Genomic DNA, 19676 nt, shown 5'->3' on the forward strand with positions numbered 1-19676 from the left:
AAATTTGGACAGTTTTATCTAGTGACAAATCAAGGTGCTATTTTTTCATGATTTTGCTCTCCTCTAGTTCTTTGAAAGTCACTTTAGTAGTTCACCCTGATGCCTGAATTTCCCTGGCTTTGTTTCCAAGCAACAGCTTCTAGGAAGGAAGAAGCTTTAAGCCATTGTAGACCCACACTGTCAGTAATAAACTCTGCCCAATCAGTGTTGAAAACTCTGTAATAGCAGTGCTGGAGTTCTGACTTTTTGATTCTCCAGTGCTGATTATTGACAGTATTTTTTTGTTATTGTTACTGGGACAGAAGTTTTCTTCCTTTAGTCCCAGTGGTTCACCTTCAGAGAAGCCAAAATTTGGTTTTGTGACCTGCCTATAACTGTAGAAACAAGTAGGAAAAGATACTGATACAGGATTTGATTAACCATGCAGTCTTAATGTTGAAGAAAGACTAACAGTTATGTGTTGTTGCAAACACTACGGAAAAATTAACAGTACCTCCCCCCAAGATTATAGTTTTATCAAGGAGTTCTGATTATGTCATATAACCAAGTATTAATAGTATCAGAACCAAGCAACCTTTAATGCACAGACAACAATCTTAATCTGGTTTTTGATGTATATTTAAATTTTGATCCCAACAAATACATTCATTAAGATATGTCTTAAAAAATCTATACAATCCATGTACAGCAGATATTTAATATTTTCCCCTGTTCGTGATCTTCAGTACATGTTGCTGCATTCCCTTTACTTTTCACAGGTTTTCCACCCAGCAGATTGGATGCTCATGGGCACAAGCAAATAGGAACCTGGACTACAAACTCCAGGCACTTGCAGTGTTAGGGCTGGGCTGATCTCTACCACTAAAATCATTCGACAATCACTAACATCAATGCTTAGTGTTCAGAGGAAGGTCTGAGACAGTTATTTCTTCACACCTCTATAAGACCAAGAAAAATTAGCTATTTTTTAAATCATGAAAACCTAATAGTGCAGTTCAACTCTACAGCTTTTTTTAAAGGTCCTTCTTATAACAGAAGTGTGCTCTAGGCTCTCAAATATTATGACATTTGAAACAATGTCTACATCACACAGCAAAACTGAGTACTGACCAAATGTTAGAGCAATAGAACAATTTCTCTCAGACTAATAATGTGTCTGTCTGACCCTTTATTTAAAAGGCTACTTAATACCATGGATTTCTTATATCCTGCATTTTCCTTTGTAGCTCTGTTTTAAAGCTTTACTTGTTTATTTTCATTGTATAAATAATAAGCTGGGGCACAACACAAACTTAACAGATCAGTGACAGAGCCAAGAACACAAAAGGTCTCCTAACTTCTTGCTTGTTAGGGTCACCCCTTAAGTCTGCTCTGTCCCTCAAAGGTTCCTCCTAAACTAAGAGTTGATGCAAAAAATAAAATGTTAATCATTGCATAAAGCAGTAAAAATATCAATTTGCCTTTTCCCTTTATTAACCAGAGATTATTTGCCATTATGGCAGCATAACAAAAGAGCATCTTCCTGAATGCAAAAAATTACTTACGAATCTCAGGCTAGCTGAGTCTTACCAAACTTTATCACACTACTATTAATTTTTATATCGTAGATTTAAGCAGATGTTAAGTCAATAGGCTTGATCTTTATAGCTTGAGATCATTGCTTCCCAATGGCTTAAAACAATTGTCCACAAACTCATCACTGACTTCTTCTAGAGCAGCTGGCTTCCATCTGGGGGATTGGTCTCTGTCAATCAGCACTGTCAGGTGGAGTACAAAAACACAAAAGTTACTTGTAAACTTTCTCTAAATAAGATGACTTTAGATTGCATCCAGACAAATAACTACAGTGAATACATAGGGAAGAAAAATCAGCATGTTCTCAAGAAGACAAATTTTTTGTAACATACATTATTTCTACTTAATGAAGAGTCTTGAGTTGTGATCTGCCTGGAGACGTACCTGGGAGTTGCCTAATGATACAAGAAACAGTGGGTAACTTCAGAAGTAGCCCAAGCTTTGACAGAATAGACCTCAAATTAGTGTTTTCTGTTAGACCTACTACTCTTGCCTGACTTTTTCATGTGAAACTGGAAACAGTATGTATGATTCTCCTTCTGGATAAGGGCTTTCGCATCTCTGCAGAATCTGACTGTAGAATATAGATGACGCAAAGCAGGTGTTTAATGCCTACAGCTAATTTAAACACATCATATAAACTAATAATGAAATAACTAACGAGGAAAGAGTAAAGCAGAGTATCTTTGTGGGCAAATACAAGAATATTTATTCGTAAGTACTGACAGATACTGCAGACCTATATAAATTTAACTATGAAGCTCTGTATAAGCTTAGGATGTGTACTTTACATGTGTACTAGTACATTACTGAAAACAAAATCGTCAGTGAATGAATTTCATGTATAGCAAGAAAATAAAAAAAGCATTCCTTGTACTGCAGAAATGCTGAAGGCATGTCAGCAAGAACAGCTGCATTAGTAAACAGTGGTAAGACAAGAGAGAATTTATTTGTGTATAAAAATTATCAGTATGAATGGAATTCCAGTGCATCCTTCCAAGCACCTTTTTGGCTCCAAGAAAACCCATAGAGGTGCTATTCAAAAATGTGATTTTTTTTTTTTATAACTTAAAATGAACAGCTATAGTAACTGTGGCCTTCTAGGATGCACTCAACATTCCTCCTCAACACACATTCCGTTCAGATGTGTGGTATCAGCAGCTGATTTGGAGATGGGGCAGTGTGTGTCCTGGAGACCTCCTGACCAACACCACCCACAGCATATAAGGGAGGATGGCCAGGGAACACCTCTCAATACTTAATATGCTGAGAACAAGGGGGTCTGTCTGATTGGTTGATTTTTCTGATGAAGAGTAGGATGGCTCTAAAGGTATGCAGACAGAAGATACTTACAGAGCCTAGATATTTTGAAGAGAAACAGCCGGTGGTTTTGGTAAATTGCCATGTCTTTCTAAACAGATTTTGTGCTTGGTGACTAAACTAAAACCATCTAGGATGTCAAGTACACAAAGGAGTTGGATTTAATGGAAGGAATGCCTACCTAAAGATTGTGTCATATCGGAAGACAAGCATTATGGCTGTTTGTGGTAAAAAACCCAAGTGATTTCAAAATGTCTTTTTAACTTTTCCCTCTATAACCAACACTTGGAAAGTGCCTAGAAAATAAATACCATTCAAATAACAGCTGCATTAATTAATATTTCTGAATATAGCTAAAGACAACCAGGCATCACAACTGTTTATCATGCACCTCCAAAGTGAAAGGAGAATCAGAGCCCTGCATCCATTTAACTGCAAATAGAGGACTAAGGACTCCTCGGATAGAAATAAAAAGTAATTTTTAAAAGAAAACCCCTAGATAGATCAAAGCTGTACTTCTACATGGAGTAGAATCCACATGGGCAATTCTTTAAAAAAAATGTGCTGTAAGAGTGATTTTACTAGGTTACTCACCTGGATAACTTGCTGAAAAGTTAAGATCTTACAAGTTAAAACAGTGTGATGTGAAGCCACTGATTGGTTAGGGTCAAAATACATAACTGTCCTGAATCAAGTATATTTATTCCACTGGAGTATGACTTATCTAATGATTTTATTCAACTTTAGCTGTAGTTTACAATCTGGCCAAAATAATCTTAATGGTCATCCACAAAAGTCAATACTGACTAGAGATGCTTTAGAAAGAAAAAAAAAAAAAAGTCCATGTGTATACTGCTACAGCTTCAACTCTGAAATACAGCAGGAATCGCTGACAATTTTTTATTCTATAGCACTACTGTGTACTCAAGTTAACCTTTCTGTTTGGATCTGTGGCCAGTTTGGTGGATAAGTGAATGCTTATTATGTTCTCTCCAATGAAGCCTTTAATATTATATGACTTAAAATATTTGTTTTCTACTAGTACCTTGAAAATACTTCCTTTCTGTACTAACATCTGTATATTCTGTGTTTCTCCAGCTTGAGATTGATCACTACAAGAGCAGAACCAAAATTCTGAAGACTTCTAAGGCAGGGTAAGTACAGTCACAATGCTGGTATTTCTAAGCACCTAAAATTCTGCTGGTTGCAATATAATCTCTCTACCTACTCACTGGCTGCAGGGGGTTTGTGTGTCCAGGGTTAGGCTCACATCTGCCAGCTGCCAGCACTGCAGGAGAGAGGGCAGAAGCCATACAGAAATAACATCTTTGCAGGATCAGCAATATGTAGGCGGCCTTTATAATTCCATTTGAGCTGTACATTCCTGCACAAATAGTTAGGCTAATTTAGCAGATTTTTGTCCCCTCAGGCTGCTGAGATTGTAGTCCACCTGGATGTGTTTGAGCACTGACACTAAAAAAGACTGCTTTGCTTCTGCAGTAAGAATAGAAAATCAACATTCTTGGAAATTATGCAGAACTATGCATTTCTTAATTTATGTATTATCCTGTAAATCAAGGTGAAAAATTGATACCTAAAGTGTTCAAAGACCACATCTACCATTATATGGAAAAATGTTGCTGAAATATGATCTGTATAGTTTATGCTTTAGAAGGTTTGGCTTTTCTTTAGTAGCCCAAATCACAAGTATCAGAGAGGAATATTGCTTGCCAGCCTATTTTCAGTCTGGCTGAAAGAAAACTGGATGAAAGAAATTCTGACTTCAGGTCAAAACAGGTTTTAAAGGCTTTTCAACAAACTATTTCCCTAGCATGCCTATTAAAATTACAGTTTGAAGCAAATAAAAGCTGTTATTAGAACCTGACCTATGGCTGCTGAAAAACAACCTTTGAAACCTAAAATCTGATTATTATATCTTTACTTTGTGCTAGATCCTCTGTGGACAGGGTCAAAAGCTGGCTCTTAAATGCTTGAAATGTAATGCTTTAATAAATAAAAAGCTAGTATTTTATTTATTATTTTCTTTTTTTTTCCACTGGTTGATCCAGTAAAGTCTTAATAAACTTACTTCCTATTAAAAATTATGTTCAGTATGTTGGTGGGTTGTTTTTTTCTTCCTGATATAGTTGAGTCTGCTACATCATCCTGTGTAAAAGAGAATCTTTCCCAACTGCTGTTCTTGCAATTTCTTTCTTTATGAGCAGTTTGTGTAATTTACTGGACATACTGACAAGTGATTTGCTTTTGTCCTCTGCTTCATCACCGTATGGTTTAATGACCTTAGGCATTACAAGTTACAATTTGGCTTGGTGTTCATCTGACTCTCAGACGTTGAGTTTGTCACTTCAAAAGCTTATATGGTGATTTAGAATATATCCTAGGAATGATCTTTGTAAAATACCCTTGTCCCCATTATCAACACAATGAAAACCATGTACTTCTCAAAAGTACAGAACAGAATTCAACAGAATTTACCACACAATGGGGTCAATTCTTCAAAGCATTCTCTGCCAGTAAGAACTAAAGATTAAAATCAGAAAACTTTCCCATGCTCTACAAACAAATTTTATATCTCTCACCACAGGTTTTAATACAGTATTACTAATAGTGAACACTCAAACTGGTATCTACTACTCAAGTGTATTTTAAACTACTTTATCAAGACAGATATTAAAAAATGAGAAGGAGTTAGTAATATATACTTGACTTTGAATTCAAAGTCAGATTCCCTCAACGCCAAAGTGTTATTCATCCAAACGTCTTGTACTGTAAGCTCCTAGGCAAAGGAAGTATTTGTGTATTGTTTCACCTCCTGTTGTACAGTACATAAATAATTACAATAGTTTCTAACAGATGTGACATTGGGTTTGACAAACTGTAGTGAATCAGCAGTAGAATCAAGGACAAAATCTAAGTCTGTCCCCTAGATGAACTTCCTGAGCCACTGTTCTACTTGTACCCTTACCTACCTTGACCAATGCTTTAAAATGCTGAAATATGTAAGTTTACATATATATTTTGATAGTAAGACATCTCTATATAGATACACTTTGGACATGGGAGTTAGTCTCTGTTCTAACAAATTTCCATGTTCTTCAAGTCTTACACCATCTTATAGCAGGCTGAACCAGCTATGTGGCAACACTAAACCTGGACACACAAATGATACCCATAGCTACTCACTACTGCTAGCATTAAATATATTTGACGTTTCCCAATGAACTGGTGAAACCTTTTCATGGTGCTGTATTAGCAGGTGAATAAATAACATCAGGAAACTGAGATTACACGAAGAAAACATGACTGTTACACTGTGAGAAAAATAGTAAGGTTTTGGCTATACAGGAGTCTAGTAAGTAAAAACTGGAGCAAGTACAGAAGTTTTCTCTGGGCTGCTGCTGGATGCACTTTTCTTAACCTTCACAGAAGCAACACAACAGTGAGTTTGCATATTATGAAGTTTGAGAAATGTTTCTGGTGTGCATGCTTACCTGCTCGAACCCCTTCATAGAAGTCAGGGTGTCTCTGAAAGATTAAAAGGAAAAAAAGCTGTAACATGACAGATTCTATTTAGTACATCTTTCCCTATCCCACCTCTGCTTGAAACACAAGTTCTCAAGATTCAGTTAAATCTCACTTGTACTGTTCTCGTATCGTCCTACTTGCTCCTTACTTATTAGAGCTCTATGACCTCCTGTTTAAATGCAGCCACAACTCTTAAAATCAGTCTGTTGAACTTTGATTATCAGTCAACTTGTATGCAATGCAGCCTTCTCTCTGTTAAATGTCAGATTTTTCTAAAGAGTTCTGCATGATGGGGACTGAGGCATGTAGGATCAGAAATTCATCAGAGAGAGGACAACCATCAGGGATTGTGAGGTATTCTGCACAACTGGAACACTTTGCAGTTAAATAGAACTCTGGAAATATCCAGGGATTTTTTTATAAAGGTAAATGTAACATTTAAATCCATGAGGATGCTTCACTAGCAATGGAGCAACAATACTAGTTTCAGGAAAGCTATGGCAAGCATACTGGCAGACATTACACCATATCAGAAATTGATATATTTTCCCCTTTTTCAAGTATTTACTTTATCACAAATAATCAAATACATAAAAATCTTACCTTAAAATATCACAAAACTAGTAATTAGAGTGCCATGGGGAAACTTTATGAGGAGTTTGTTCAGATAATTCATTTAGCAACTATATTCTACTGAAAGGATTATTTCCTTATATGTTACACATAAGTACTCAGGCCTTACTACAGACAGTACTAAAATCTCCTGCTTTCTCTAATAAACTTATCACAGCACTCCTGAAAGGCAGTGATATACAACTATTCCCATACTGCTAATGGGAACTGAGGACTAAGTAATTTAAACAGGAAATCTCTTTGAGAACACCAAGGGTTTAAAATTACAGTCCAAATGCAAAACTTCCTATATTACAGTATGTTGTGGTTTAAGCCCAGCCATGCAGCTTGCTCTCTCACTCCTTCCCTCCCTTCCCCCCCCCCCCAGAGGGATGGTGAGGAGAATCAGAAGAATGTAACTCCCACAGGTTGAGATAAGAGCAGTCCAGTAACTAAGGTATAACACAAATCACTACTGCTACTCCTTCAAGCTTCGTATAAAGAGATGTAACTGGAAAAAAGCAACAGCCTAACAAATATGCAAAAGATATTGAGAATCAAAACCTATAAATTGTGAGTCCCTGATGTAATCTGTATATAACTTAGTCTCTGATAAATGTGCTACCCCTCCATTGCTGGTAAGAGACAAGGGGCTCAGCTGCTTGCTTACCATGCATGCTTGGCTCAGTCTATATTCCATTGTGAGTACCTCTTGTAAGGTCATGGAAGCACCTTCTCTGAGCTGCCTGAGAGTCAGCTTTAAGGATGTAGGTGACATCTTATTAATAGTCTGTGAAAGACAACAACAATTACTTTTATTCTCTTCAATTCAGACACATTTGCAAGTCTGTCTTTGTTGCATTTTAAACTTTGTGAAGTAAATGACGGCACTGAGCTCACTTTGTTATACCTATTCCTCCTGCTCCCTCCCACCATGCTGTCAAACTAAAAGGATTTATTGCATAAACTTTTATTGGCAAGATCCCTGGGATGTTTGCCACCACTTGTGGAAAGCCTAGAACTCCTAACATCACATCATTTATGATCAAATTACTACTAGCCTGGGAATCTTATGCAGCTTGAAAGCCATTTCCAGATTCTTTTGAGAACTGAAGGTGTATGACAAGCAATGTTACTCTATTTTCTAATATCATATACAGATAGTCTTAAGTGCCCTTACAAGTTACTGAAGTTGTAGCTGATATTGTACAGAATTAAAGTATTATTTGGTACAATAGGGTAGTAAGGTAATAGTAGAGAGACTAGCAACAAACTTAAGGCGGTTGCTTTAGGATCATCTGCAGAGACTACACAACATATGAAGAAAACTGTGGAAGAAAAACATTAAAATAAATTAAATATAAATGCATATTTATCTAAGCTTTTTGTCTGGGATCAACAGATGCTGCAGTAATTTAGTCCTACATTGCTCTTCTGATAGGAAGCCTGGAGGTCTTGCTTTCCCTTTCAACAGTTACAGGCTGTAAATATTATGCCACAGACAGGATCTGTTTAAGGCACACAAACAAATGCTGTAACTCTGGCTGTCATGACTATCCTTCAATTATCAGCATGCCAATAAACAGTAGGGGGAGGTGGGGAGAAAGACAAAAACCTGGTTAAAACAGAAATGAGCTTTAGAGATTTCAGGCTCGTGAGGGAACATAGCTATATGTTACTGTTGTCCATCTTTGTTTTCTTACTTCAAACAAGACTCTTTTCCTGTAGATCCAACTATAAGCTCTCCACTATTCACAGTACAATAGACATATCCTATAAATTAGAACATTTTTACCCCTACTGAAAAGTGGCAGATGGTAAAATTTGCCTCTTTACATTATTTTCATTGCAGACATTAGAGTCCTTACCCAGAGACTGAAATGGCAGGTTTCCAGACATCAACATTAACATTTTTTCTGGCTCCAATTACTCTTCATCCCTTTCCAGACACCAGCTGATACACCAGTGACCCATTTTGCCTGGTTAAACTGGAAAACACACAATTGCTATACAAGCAGGAGGCTGTGCAATTGTGCACCTTAAAAGCACTGTCATTCTGTTACTTGCATGTTGACCATTGTGCTTAAGCGTGAATCTGGTTTAGAAAGAAGGAATGCTGGCTCAAACTGTAAACATTCCCTGAGTTCTGGTAAAGCCCTCTAACAATGAGCTGCCTTTCAGCAGACAAAGAAATCAGCTACACCTCTAATTACATCACCATGCAGGTCATTCCATAAGCAACTCTTAACCAGACCCCTTATGTCCTGTAATACACTTTCTGGCTTTACCTTTCAACTGGACCTTTTCTGCTTTGAGCTTCACATTCTATCATCTAGATTAGGAAGTTTTTACTCAGACCAGGTGAAATGGTATGCACAGTGCAACCAGATTGTTCCACAGGTGAAATTATAATGGTGAGTTCTTTCTGGCTAGAAAGCATACAGCAGCTGCCTTATCTTGGCATATCAATGAGGCTGAAGGTGGAGGAGGCATTGCCATAAATCAAGCTGAAGGAAGAGGAACAAGGAAAGAAAATGGGTAGGTGTAATTGCAGAAAGATGAGTCACCAGTGTATCTATAAATAAATTCTCTGTACAAAGAGGAGGGCATTGGTGCCAGGGAACAAGCCTGAAAGGAGACAAGGCTGAAGTGGGGGGTACTAAAATGCAAATAAGACTTCATAGAAGTATTTGACATCTATTCCAGTATTTTGAGACCATACTGTTTTCAACATAATGATCCTGAAAGCTACAAGCTGAATTTGCAATACACCTGAATTCCAGTAAGATACTATCAGAAGGTGACTGAGTTAAGTGGCACTGACTCAATGGAGTCCCTTACAAGAATCAACAGCTGGAATAGTGGCTGCATCCTTTGTCTCCAAGGCCCATTAAAGTTTCTGATTTGAGCTGCTGAGGGCTCTTGAGGGAAGCTTTCTTTAACTTAAAGAATAATCAGCAAAACAAAGCCCTGCCAGAGGTCCAGTGTATCACTTTCCTTGCAATAGATGAAGACACCCATCACTTTCTGAGATAACACACCATTTGTTTGAACAATGAACAATGGTTCTGGATGAGTTTTGACATAACATGAGAGTCTAGCCAAAGTACCACAGGAAAACTGCTTAAAGACAGATACATCACACTTACTGTCTGTTAAGAGTTTCAGAATCCTCTTGAGTTCAATGCTACAAAGATACCATCCTGCTTCATACTTGTAATCTCTCTTACCCACTGCTGCATCCCCATTTAAAATTTCAGGAGCTAGTGTCTGCATCCCGACCTGACTAGCACATCTGGACAAGGTACTTTGTAGTTCTCAGTACTGCACACTATGCTGGAATTCATTCAGTAGCAATTAAGGCTATAAACTCACGAAGTATCAGTGCTCAGAAGGTGTAATGACCTGCCAAAAAGGTTCTCAGAAAGCATCATGTAAAAACAAAGTTAAACAACTGATGCTTTTCAGGTTTTGACCCCACATAGAAGTGATACTTCTGTCACTCAGATCAAAGCTTTTTGGCTCATATAAATCCTAAATACAAAGTAATGCTATAAAGTAAACAACTTTTAAAATATGTTAGTAGTAAGAGTTCAGAAAGTATGTTAGTATTCCGGCTTTCTACCTATTTGTAACTGTGTTTGAAATGTGATTAATTCACAAAGCCACTCTCAAGTAGAATTTTAACACCTTTACAGTCTTCTATTAATGCAAATCATGTATCAGGTATGTGAAGGCCTGCCAAACAAACACGTTCTGAAAGTAAAAAGCAGGAGTACTGTAGATCAAACAGAACAGGATACCAGAGACAGAACAGCCCACAGCATCCTTGGACTATAGTAGAACTAGAAGTTCCATTTTGCTAACTCTAAAAGGTATCTGTACATCCAAGGTGTGGCTGTACCAAGGTGTACCTCCAAATTAGGGTATTAGACTTTCAATTAGGGCTTATTCCATAAGCTTACTAATATACATCATAAGAAGTATACATGGAAATAAAGAAAATAAGCATACACATTGTTGTTAATTAATCTTTTGCAGCCTATGTATTTATTATTTGAATGTGCTGTTGTTCCTGTACCCAGACACTAACATGAAATCTTGGTTTCATAAAGTGACATAAGGGAAACTACTATCTGTGGAAATACTCTTGATACTGTTACTCCTAATGAGGAAAATTACTTGCTTCACACAAGTCAGCAAACTGCTATCACAGATAATGTCCAATAATCTCAGACTATCGTGGTTTTGCTATGTGTTCCCTGCTCTAACCAGTTCTTTGAACTCTGCTCCTCTGAGCAATGTGACAGTGCTCTGTTTGCAGATGTAAAACGCTCAACTTCCAGGGTGCAAGCTACTATTCTTCCTCCAGCTACAATTAAGTTTAATTACAGTTCTGCCTCCCTAGTAAAACACAATCTCCAGTTTAACTGGCAAACATTTCCTGGAGAAAGCCAGATTTATACTTGAATCTTTTTTAACTTTTTTTCACCCATAAATGCATTTTCCTTCACTGGTTTTGTGGACCTTTCACAGTGAAATTCAGATATCTGATCCTACAAGCTTACTTAATCCTACTGCTTAGTACGGAATGTTTGCTGTTAGAAACTTGTCTGAAACTTCTGTACTTGTTCACACGAATAAGCCTTGAACCTGATAGCAAATGCAGGGTTTAGGGTCTCCCTCCCCAAATATGTGTATAGACAGAACCAATTCTTATTAACAGTCTCATCTCTTGAACAGAACAGGCAACAGACAATTGTTCAAAAACTCCAAGGACAATCATTCATTTTTGAATCACATGAAAGAAAAAAGCTGCTATAAAGTACTATTAAAGACATGAAATAAACCAAGAAGCAACAAGAGCTTTGTTTTCGTTTGTTTAAAGTAGAAAAAATTACACAATCCTACCCTTGAAGTAGGTGACATAGTTTTAAGTTCTAGATTAAAAATATGAAACAAATATACACTTCTAAACAACCGGGGAAAAAGCCATCTTTTTAGCAGGGGAGATCTGAGTAACAGGGCTGCAGATAAAGGGAATGAGTCAAGCCAGTCTGGATTACCAGAGCAAATGTGGCAGAACAAAATAGCTAGTTAACACATTTCCGTAACAAAGTGTTTTCAGACTCCTTGTAATAGAAATTGTATTTTGAACAATACACCTTTTAAAGGCTATGTTCCTCTAGGTCTGATTATGTTCTGAAGTGCCACAAAATTCTATGAAATTAACTTAGGAAAAGCTATCTTCAACTAATCTTGGGACAGGATGCTTAATGTGAATGACACTACACTATAAAATTATATTACACTGCTCATATGAAAGTCCAAAGATGATGGGTGTTGTTTTATTACAAGAGCAGGATTTCTTCTGTAAGCTGGAACTAAAGCTAAGACAAAGCGTTTGTTAGAAAAATGCTTGTGCTCTATCCAAGTGTAAGTAATATTTTACTAGTTCCAAGGAAAACTTTTGCAAGGCACTTGAATACAGATACCTCAAAGGAAAAAGATAAAATATAATATATACACTACTTATAAATGAATAAAAGCTCCTTCCTGATTTTTGAGGCTGAAGTGCGTATTAAGTGTGTAGTACTACTGCAGATTAAGTAGTGACTAGAACGCTCAGAAATGCATTAAAAAGATCAAAAAAACCTTTGTGATAAATTGCTTGCTGTTTACCAAAATGAGATATCTGGAATGGAAGAAGAAGAACAACATTGTTCTGGCACTGTTTTATTCCAAACCTTGGCAATAAAATGAGAAGCTATAAAAGGAATCTTAGTCACCAATAGCTCCCTGATCGTGGGAAGGGGAAAAGGAAAGGGAGTTTGGAGTTTTTTACTAGATGACAATTCTATACAACATATGATGGTATTCACATTCTACAGAGGAATATTCTTGTCTGATTAGAACTACTGACAGGCCCATAGGACTACATATGAGAGCCTGAGGATCTCAGTCCAATGGCCTACAGATGTTATGTAGTATTAGTTATGCTAGGAAGGTGACTAAAGTCAGCCCTGTGGAAAAAAACAGTACAGAACCACACTTAAAAACTCCAACAAAAATAGTATAGATGTTACCTCTAGCTGCTTAATGGCAAAAGCAGAACCATCCTGCTTTAAATTTTTAACAATTTCTTCCATGCTATTTCCTGAAAAAAGACTGAAAGAAAAAGTTAATGAGTGAACTGCTTCAACCTTCCTCTTCCCTGTGAAGTGCAAGTAACACAGAACTTAGGAACAGATAGTAACAAGCATGCTTGGCTTTTCTTAGCAATGTGTTCCCTGCTGTTCAGTTTTATTTAACTCTTCCTTTACAAACCTTTAGCATTTCAATAAGCCTCACTTACAAACTCTGTTTATCCAGAAACTTCTGTTACTGCCATCAGTCTTATCTGTATTTTTGTAACACATCAAATGTTTAGCTATCAGCTCCATTCTACTGGTTTGGTGTCAACATATTTTGTCTCTATGCTGCCATACTTCAAGAGATTTAGCTGCTTCTTATGACACATTTCTCCTTCCCTTTCTGAGAACACAGAAATTCCAAACAATCATATAAATGACCTTGTATCAATGAGTATGAATGTACTACATATAATTCCCTGTCCAACTAAACTATTATTCTCTTAAATGCCCATCCAATTTCTATAGAAAAATGTTCCTTTTAAAGTGCATCAGGACAGTTGCTTAATATAATGGTGTATGAATCAGGCAAATATGCTTGAGTATTCGGTATATCGCTGAATGAAATATTTTATGAGATTCAGATTAAGTTCTCTAAATACAAAAAAAATTAAATTACTAACTTGAATGCCGTTTCTGTCACCTTATCTGTGGAACACTGATGCTGTTAGTGGATTTAACTTCATGCTCTCTATCCAAAAGGTGAAAATGAACAAAGATTGCTGAATACCTGTTAATCTTCTCCATATGTTCATCAAGTACAAAATCCTTTTCTTGATCACCTTTGCTCTATTGGAAAAGCAAATACATATTTTACTTGGTTATTTTAGACCAAAAAGCTTATCAGTACTGAAAAATTTCAATCGCTTGTGTTACAAATATATAATAATAAATTAACATTTAATATTCATAATACTGACATTTTTAATGAATTACTATTTCACAGTGTGTATAAATGAACTTATTGCTTATCTTGTAAATGTTAAAGATGTTACCACAATGCAATACTTGGTCTGAGCACCTGTGTATGCCTATTTGGGTGATTATCTTGAACACAAGTAATCATGTTTATTCTATCAGTACATTTCTATCAAATACACTAAGAAAGCTAGTGTAGAAACATCTACTAAAAAACGGAGGGTTTTTAAATATTATTATTAAAAATATACAAGCATGCATGTATGTATTTAAAAAAACAACCAAACAAAATGACCACAAGCAAAACAACACAACCTGCATTTCTCTTCCTTATCTTTTCTCTGTAGTTCTACAAAATTTTACTTAGACAAATAGAGTGTAATAGATCTGCTGGCCTCATGTGGGAAGGCTGTCAAATGTTTCATATCTTTTGGCATTAAGGGATTTAGGACATAAGCAGATTTTTTCAGTAACAGCAACTGAAACTGAGAAAGGTTTCCTGTCACTTCAGCTCTGATAACTAAAAATACACTGCTTCCTTTTCCATCCACTGTCATTTTGTAAAATATACTGTAACATATAATCACTCTTATTTCACAGCTTTCTGTTTTGTCAAAATAAGCTAATACCCATAGTAGTACTGATTATCTCATTTATTTTTCTACTTAATCTTAGCATATTAACTTAGTAATGCCAAAACAGAAGTAACAAGAGTAGACATCGCTCACTTCAGAGCTAAACAACTAGTGAGTGATAACTTGGTTTGACTGAATACATCGAGTCTTGATTTGATTCCAGAAGTTTCCTTTCCTTTGAAATAAAATTACATCACACTTCTCAACTAAACTGAGTTAACTAAATAGCCATTGAATAAACTTATTGTAAAGAGAAACCCTTTTCATGCCCATCATTACATGGGTCTTATACAAACACTAATTATGTATTATCAATACAGTTACATTCACTTGCAAAATCAGAGAACTATGGGTTTGTCCACTGGGAAAACAGGACCTTTCTCCCATTGGAAATACTGCTTTAAGATTTCAGATGCTTTCCTTACAATATGTCTGCACTCTTGTAATACTTATCCTATTGATAACTCCTGTGCTTACTCAGTTTTTCCATTATCTCAAGTTTATAAACATATAAAATATTTGAGAAACTAAAGGAACAACTTGAGTCTTTAAATTCAAGCTTCAAATCTGGACTGCAGATGGTCTGCATCAAAATAATGCTAAAATCTGTCAACTGCATCAAGCTAGAAAATCATTTCTTCAGGTTTATAAAAGGAAAGTTTCTGGGATGAAAATATAACACCACTTCCAAGTGAGCAGTGTAGCATTTAATATCTGCCATTATAACTTCTGCGGCCTTTGGATTAGGCCAGTAGTTCCACTCCTGTCATTTGTGTTTGCAGAATCCCTGGATTTTAGGCCAATTCCCCAGACTGCACTTGCTATCGTGAACAACTGCAGTCTGCTAGTGTCTATCTATTCTGCCTTCTGCACAGCATGCTAGAAATCTAAGGATAAAGGAGGGGGGGTAGAAATGAAGCAGCAATACATTTTCTGCATTATCACGCTCCTGACTGGAAACTTCCTTACATTCATAGAGTGAAATTATCACAGTAGGAATTTGAGAGGTATCCAAAATGAATAAAAAGTAAAGAAGGACTTCTAAATTTTAATTTTGACCACTGTTGGCATTAGGGCTACAAATCGGTACTTTATAGTGCAAAGAGACTGTAAATTCATTTTTTAACCATAGAACAAATGATTGCAAATAAAAAAGAATTCCTATTTACATATATGTAACAATCCTACTTGATTTTTGGTAACTGATCAGATTTACCTTCATGTGGTAAGAGTTCAGTAGGTCTGCAATATTTTCTGTTGAAGAAGATTTCAGAGCTATCAGGTCTTTCTCTAAGGCAGGCAGCTATTATAAATAAGATTTCATTAAAAATAAGTAAACTAAAATGTACTACTTAGAGTATTAGTGCTATGGTAATAGTATTATATAGTATATATGGACATAAACACAACTTCAACCCCCCAGTTTCGACAGACATCTCAAAGACATACCAACTAAACAATACAAGCAGCCAGATTTCACTTTGCAGTGTTGAACCATATGGATTTAATGATGTCTGCAGTGATCAGCAAAGAACTCTGCTTCCAAAGCAGAGTCCCAGTGCAGTGCTGCAGCTGCAGCAGGTAAAGCCAGCCTACAACAGTCTGAGAGGGAAGAGCAGGAACCTGGCAACCATGCTATGCTCAAAATAGTATCTAGCCAGCTGCACAATGACAGCCATGAGAGTTTATGCAGAGAAGGAAAGCAAGTCATTGTTTCTCCTTCACTTATGTCCTTGCAAATTACATTATGACTCCCACTATCAAATATACTAATTTCTATTTGTTACAACCACTGTTAGAACAAATAGGATATCTGTTAAGGAGACTAATTATGACCACAGAATAGGTGTTACCTACATTAAAAACTTTGTGGTTGTACAAATGATCTCTACTTTCAGGCACTGTTGTCTAAATTGTACAGTTTCCAAGCACCCTCAGTTATTATGCTCAGTAAATCATGCCAGTAAATCATGCCCTTCAACAGAAGAACCATGAAGACAGCAACATTTGCTCCCTTTTCCAAGCAAAGCTGTCACGAGCTGGCAAGTGTTATAATGACAGATTGAGAGTATCTTATGATCCCCGTTCACAGTTCATGCCCAGCTAATATGACTGTGCCTCTGCATATGCTCAAGTTAGTAAAAAGTATACTGGTGTGCTACACAATTCAGACTTGTCACTATGGTTGTAGGTTGCACCCTTGCTAGCACTGGTTAGCAGCTTACCTTCTCGGATTCAACAAAATGTGTAGCAATGCCAGCTTTCAGTACATCTCTTCCTTTCAGCCGGAATCCTGTTAGTGCAAGGTAATAGCCAGTCTTTCCTGATAGTCTTGGCAAGAAATATCCTCCACCTACATCAGGAAAAAGGCCTGTAATAAACAAAACAAAAATGTGAAGGGAGAAGAACTTGTCCAATCATGCATGTAACTTAGCTATTTCTTCCTGTCTCACTTTCATCTCTCTGACTTAGGCACAGCTCTCTCACCCCTTGCCCCTTGACTCAGTTTGACATTTCTCTGTCATTAAAACCCTTTCTGCAAGCAAACTCTTGAACACCTTCCAAATTGTAACCTCTTCACTGGCACATAATTTACAAACATATACCAAACAATAGTGTTAATTCTATTTGCCAACAAATTTTGAGCCATTTTCAAATGCCTGAACAACCAAGGCTGCTCTCAGCAAAAAACAGAAGAATTATGAACTGATTTGTGCAAACTCAAACATGATGCCGCTTTCTCTCTGAAATCTTTTATTACAAGATAAGTGTCAAACAATGATAAAGTGCCTCTTGCACAACTGAGTTTCAACAATTTTGGGGGCTGAGAATTCATTAATAGATAACAATATTGCCATGGTGCCTTCAGGGTGGAGGCATGAGATGCTGAGCTAAAACCTGGCTCTTTGACAGGACTATGACTAACCTGCAATTTTAAAAACTTATAAAACTTCCCAACTTAGTGATTGAAATTCATACTTTTTTAATCTATGCAATAGGGTAACCTTAACCATTTAAACCCATGAATAAAATTTAAAAGACTTTTAAAAGTTGTAATTGAAAAATATGACTTTTATCAAAGTTTAAATATTTCAAATCGTCTCTCTTTCAATATCTACCTTATTCTATTATCTACAATAACAGCCTATAAAATGAAGTCAACCACTTCTTGTAAATTTTAACAAACTTAAGGAAACTTAAGCTTAGTTGCATCAATATCAGAAATGAAAATGGAAAGAAGTAGTGTCCAGTTGCTACTTGGAAATAATCACCAATAGTGCATTCAAGAATCTGAAAGTCATTTGAAGAAATTAAGTGTGGTGGTGGATGTTTTTCACTATGGGAGAATAAATGAGACAGAAATGAAAAAGAATACAAGTGATCAATAAGAAACCCACAAAACACTTGCCAAAGCAGAGATATTAACTGAGAAGATTAAGATGTACGTAAGGACTTTAAATGGGGTTCTGATGGAAGGTGGTAAATGTTCACTAACTAGTAACTGCTTTCTGTCACAAGAGAAAAAAGTCAATGTATGTACTACAGGAAGACCCTACGACAAGTATTTTAAGATGTGGGAAATCAGTAGTCCCTGAATATTCCTCCCCCTTGGATGGAAACAAGCGGAGGTTTCTTTCCGACAGCTTCTCTTTAAACTTTATCACTGCCTTAGGTCCTTACCCGTCTCTCAGCTCCTCCCCTGGTTCCCTCTTTGTCCTCCCTTAGTTCTGCTGCCTCTAATACATCATGAAGTTGGTTTTAGGCACCATTTCCTATTAGTCGTAGTGTTTTGTTCCTGTTCCCGCTGACAAGCGTGCTCCCATTAACTGATTTATTTCTCATACCACAGGCTACTGAGACATACAGCTGGCTCTAAAATGCTGAATGTCTTGTCCTTTAAAAGCCCTAAAACCCCGATTCATCACCTATATTCTCCATTTGTACTCACTTTCCGAATAGTCTACTCCACATTTTACTGTCTCAGTTTGAGGCATCACATCCAGAATATTGATGCCAAGACTGTAATTTGGTTTTGTTTCTATTCATTTGTCTCCCCTTGGATATCCTACTACTGAAAAAAAAATGATCCTCATTTCAAAACCAAACTTATAAATGCCCTCCAAAATAAAAAGGCAATTACATTATTCTCCCCATTCATCAGGACCACAACAGCCTTTTCCTCTTTACTGCAATTAAAATACTGTTGATGAAGTACTATTCACCCCATGCTCCAGTAAGTTTCCAGAGGAAAAGCCATCTTCCTACTGGGATCTCTAGGGCCCCCCTACATGGCTATACACAGGGAAATCAGTCTTAAACAAGCTCTACAGCAACTTAAGCTGATTACCTTAAGTTGCTTTAGAGGCAAATAAAACTAAACTGAATGAAAGTTTCTTTTAATTATTAAGGAATTTACAAGCAGAATTAGTGAAGGTGTAACTAATCCACTTTACACTTAGCTGTATAAACATAGTTCCCTATAACTTCTACTGTATCCTTTTCAAGGTCCCTGTATACCTTTCTTCTTATAATTTTACTTCTCTTGTCCCTGTTGTACATATTCCTCTCAATTCTCTCAATAATGCTTCCCATACATTTCTGCTTGCTACTGGGTTTTTCATAACATATTCCATATACTTGATTTTTTTTTCCTTTTTGATAGCATTTACCAATAATTTTTCAAATCCCTACTTACGTAAGAGAAGAACTCAATATCTGCTGGGCTGACAAGGCTAAAAGTCTATGCTGACTTGCAGTCTGCACTCTGAGACAGATATAACTGTAATATCAAATGTGAAACTCTGCAGCTGCCAAATAGAAGATAAAGGCAGCTCTCCTACACTCCTACCTTATCTTACAGAGATGGCTGGAGATTTAT

At 36.6% G+C, this 19676-nt stretch overlaps 1 protein-coding gene across 3 annotated transcripts in view; it reads right to left on the bottom strand.

Moving 5' to 3' along the window:
* Positions 1–410: 410 nt before the first annotated feature.
* HIBCH (3-hydroxyisobutyryl-CoA hydrolase) overlaps positions 411–19676 on the bottom strand; it is a 43036-nt gene continuing 23770 nt past the window's right edge. For 2 of the 3 annotated variants that reach the window (XM_005145611.4, XM_031045835.2), the window contains 7 exons: positions 17023–17168; positions 16014–16100; positions 13975–14033; positions 13140–13221; positions 7724–7843; positions 6408–6441; positions 1588–1757 (listed from right to left, as the gene is read on the bottom strand). In XM_005145611.4, the coding sequence (XP_005145668.1) occupies positions 1642–1757; positions 6408–6441; positions 7724–7843; positions 13140–13221; positions 13975–14033; positions 16014–16100; positions 17023–17168 (644 nt within the window). In that variant the 3' untranslated portion in view covers positions 1588–1641. Of the gene's footprint in view, positions 1758–6407; positions 6442–7723; positions 7844–13139; positions 13222–13974; positions 14034–16013; positions 16101–17022; positions 17169–19676 lie in introns of all 3 variants that reach the window. The other variant, XM_031045834.2, reaches the window with a different exon arrangement.

The sequence above is a fragment of the Melopsittacus undulatus genome, chromosome 8 (genome assembly GCF_012275295.1).
Source record: "Melopsittacus undulatus isolate bMelUnd1 chromosome 8, bMelUnd1.mat.Z, whole genome shotgun sequence".
Classification (NCBI taxonomy): Eukaryota; Metazoa; Chordata; class Aves; order Psittaciformes; family Psittaculidae; genus Melopsittacus; species Melopsittacus undulatus.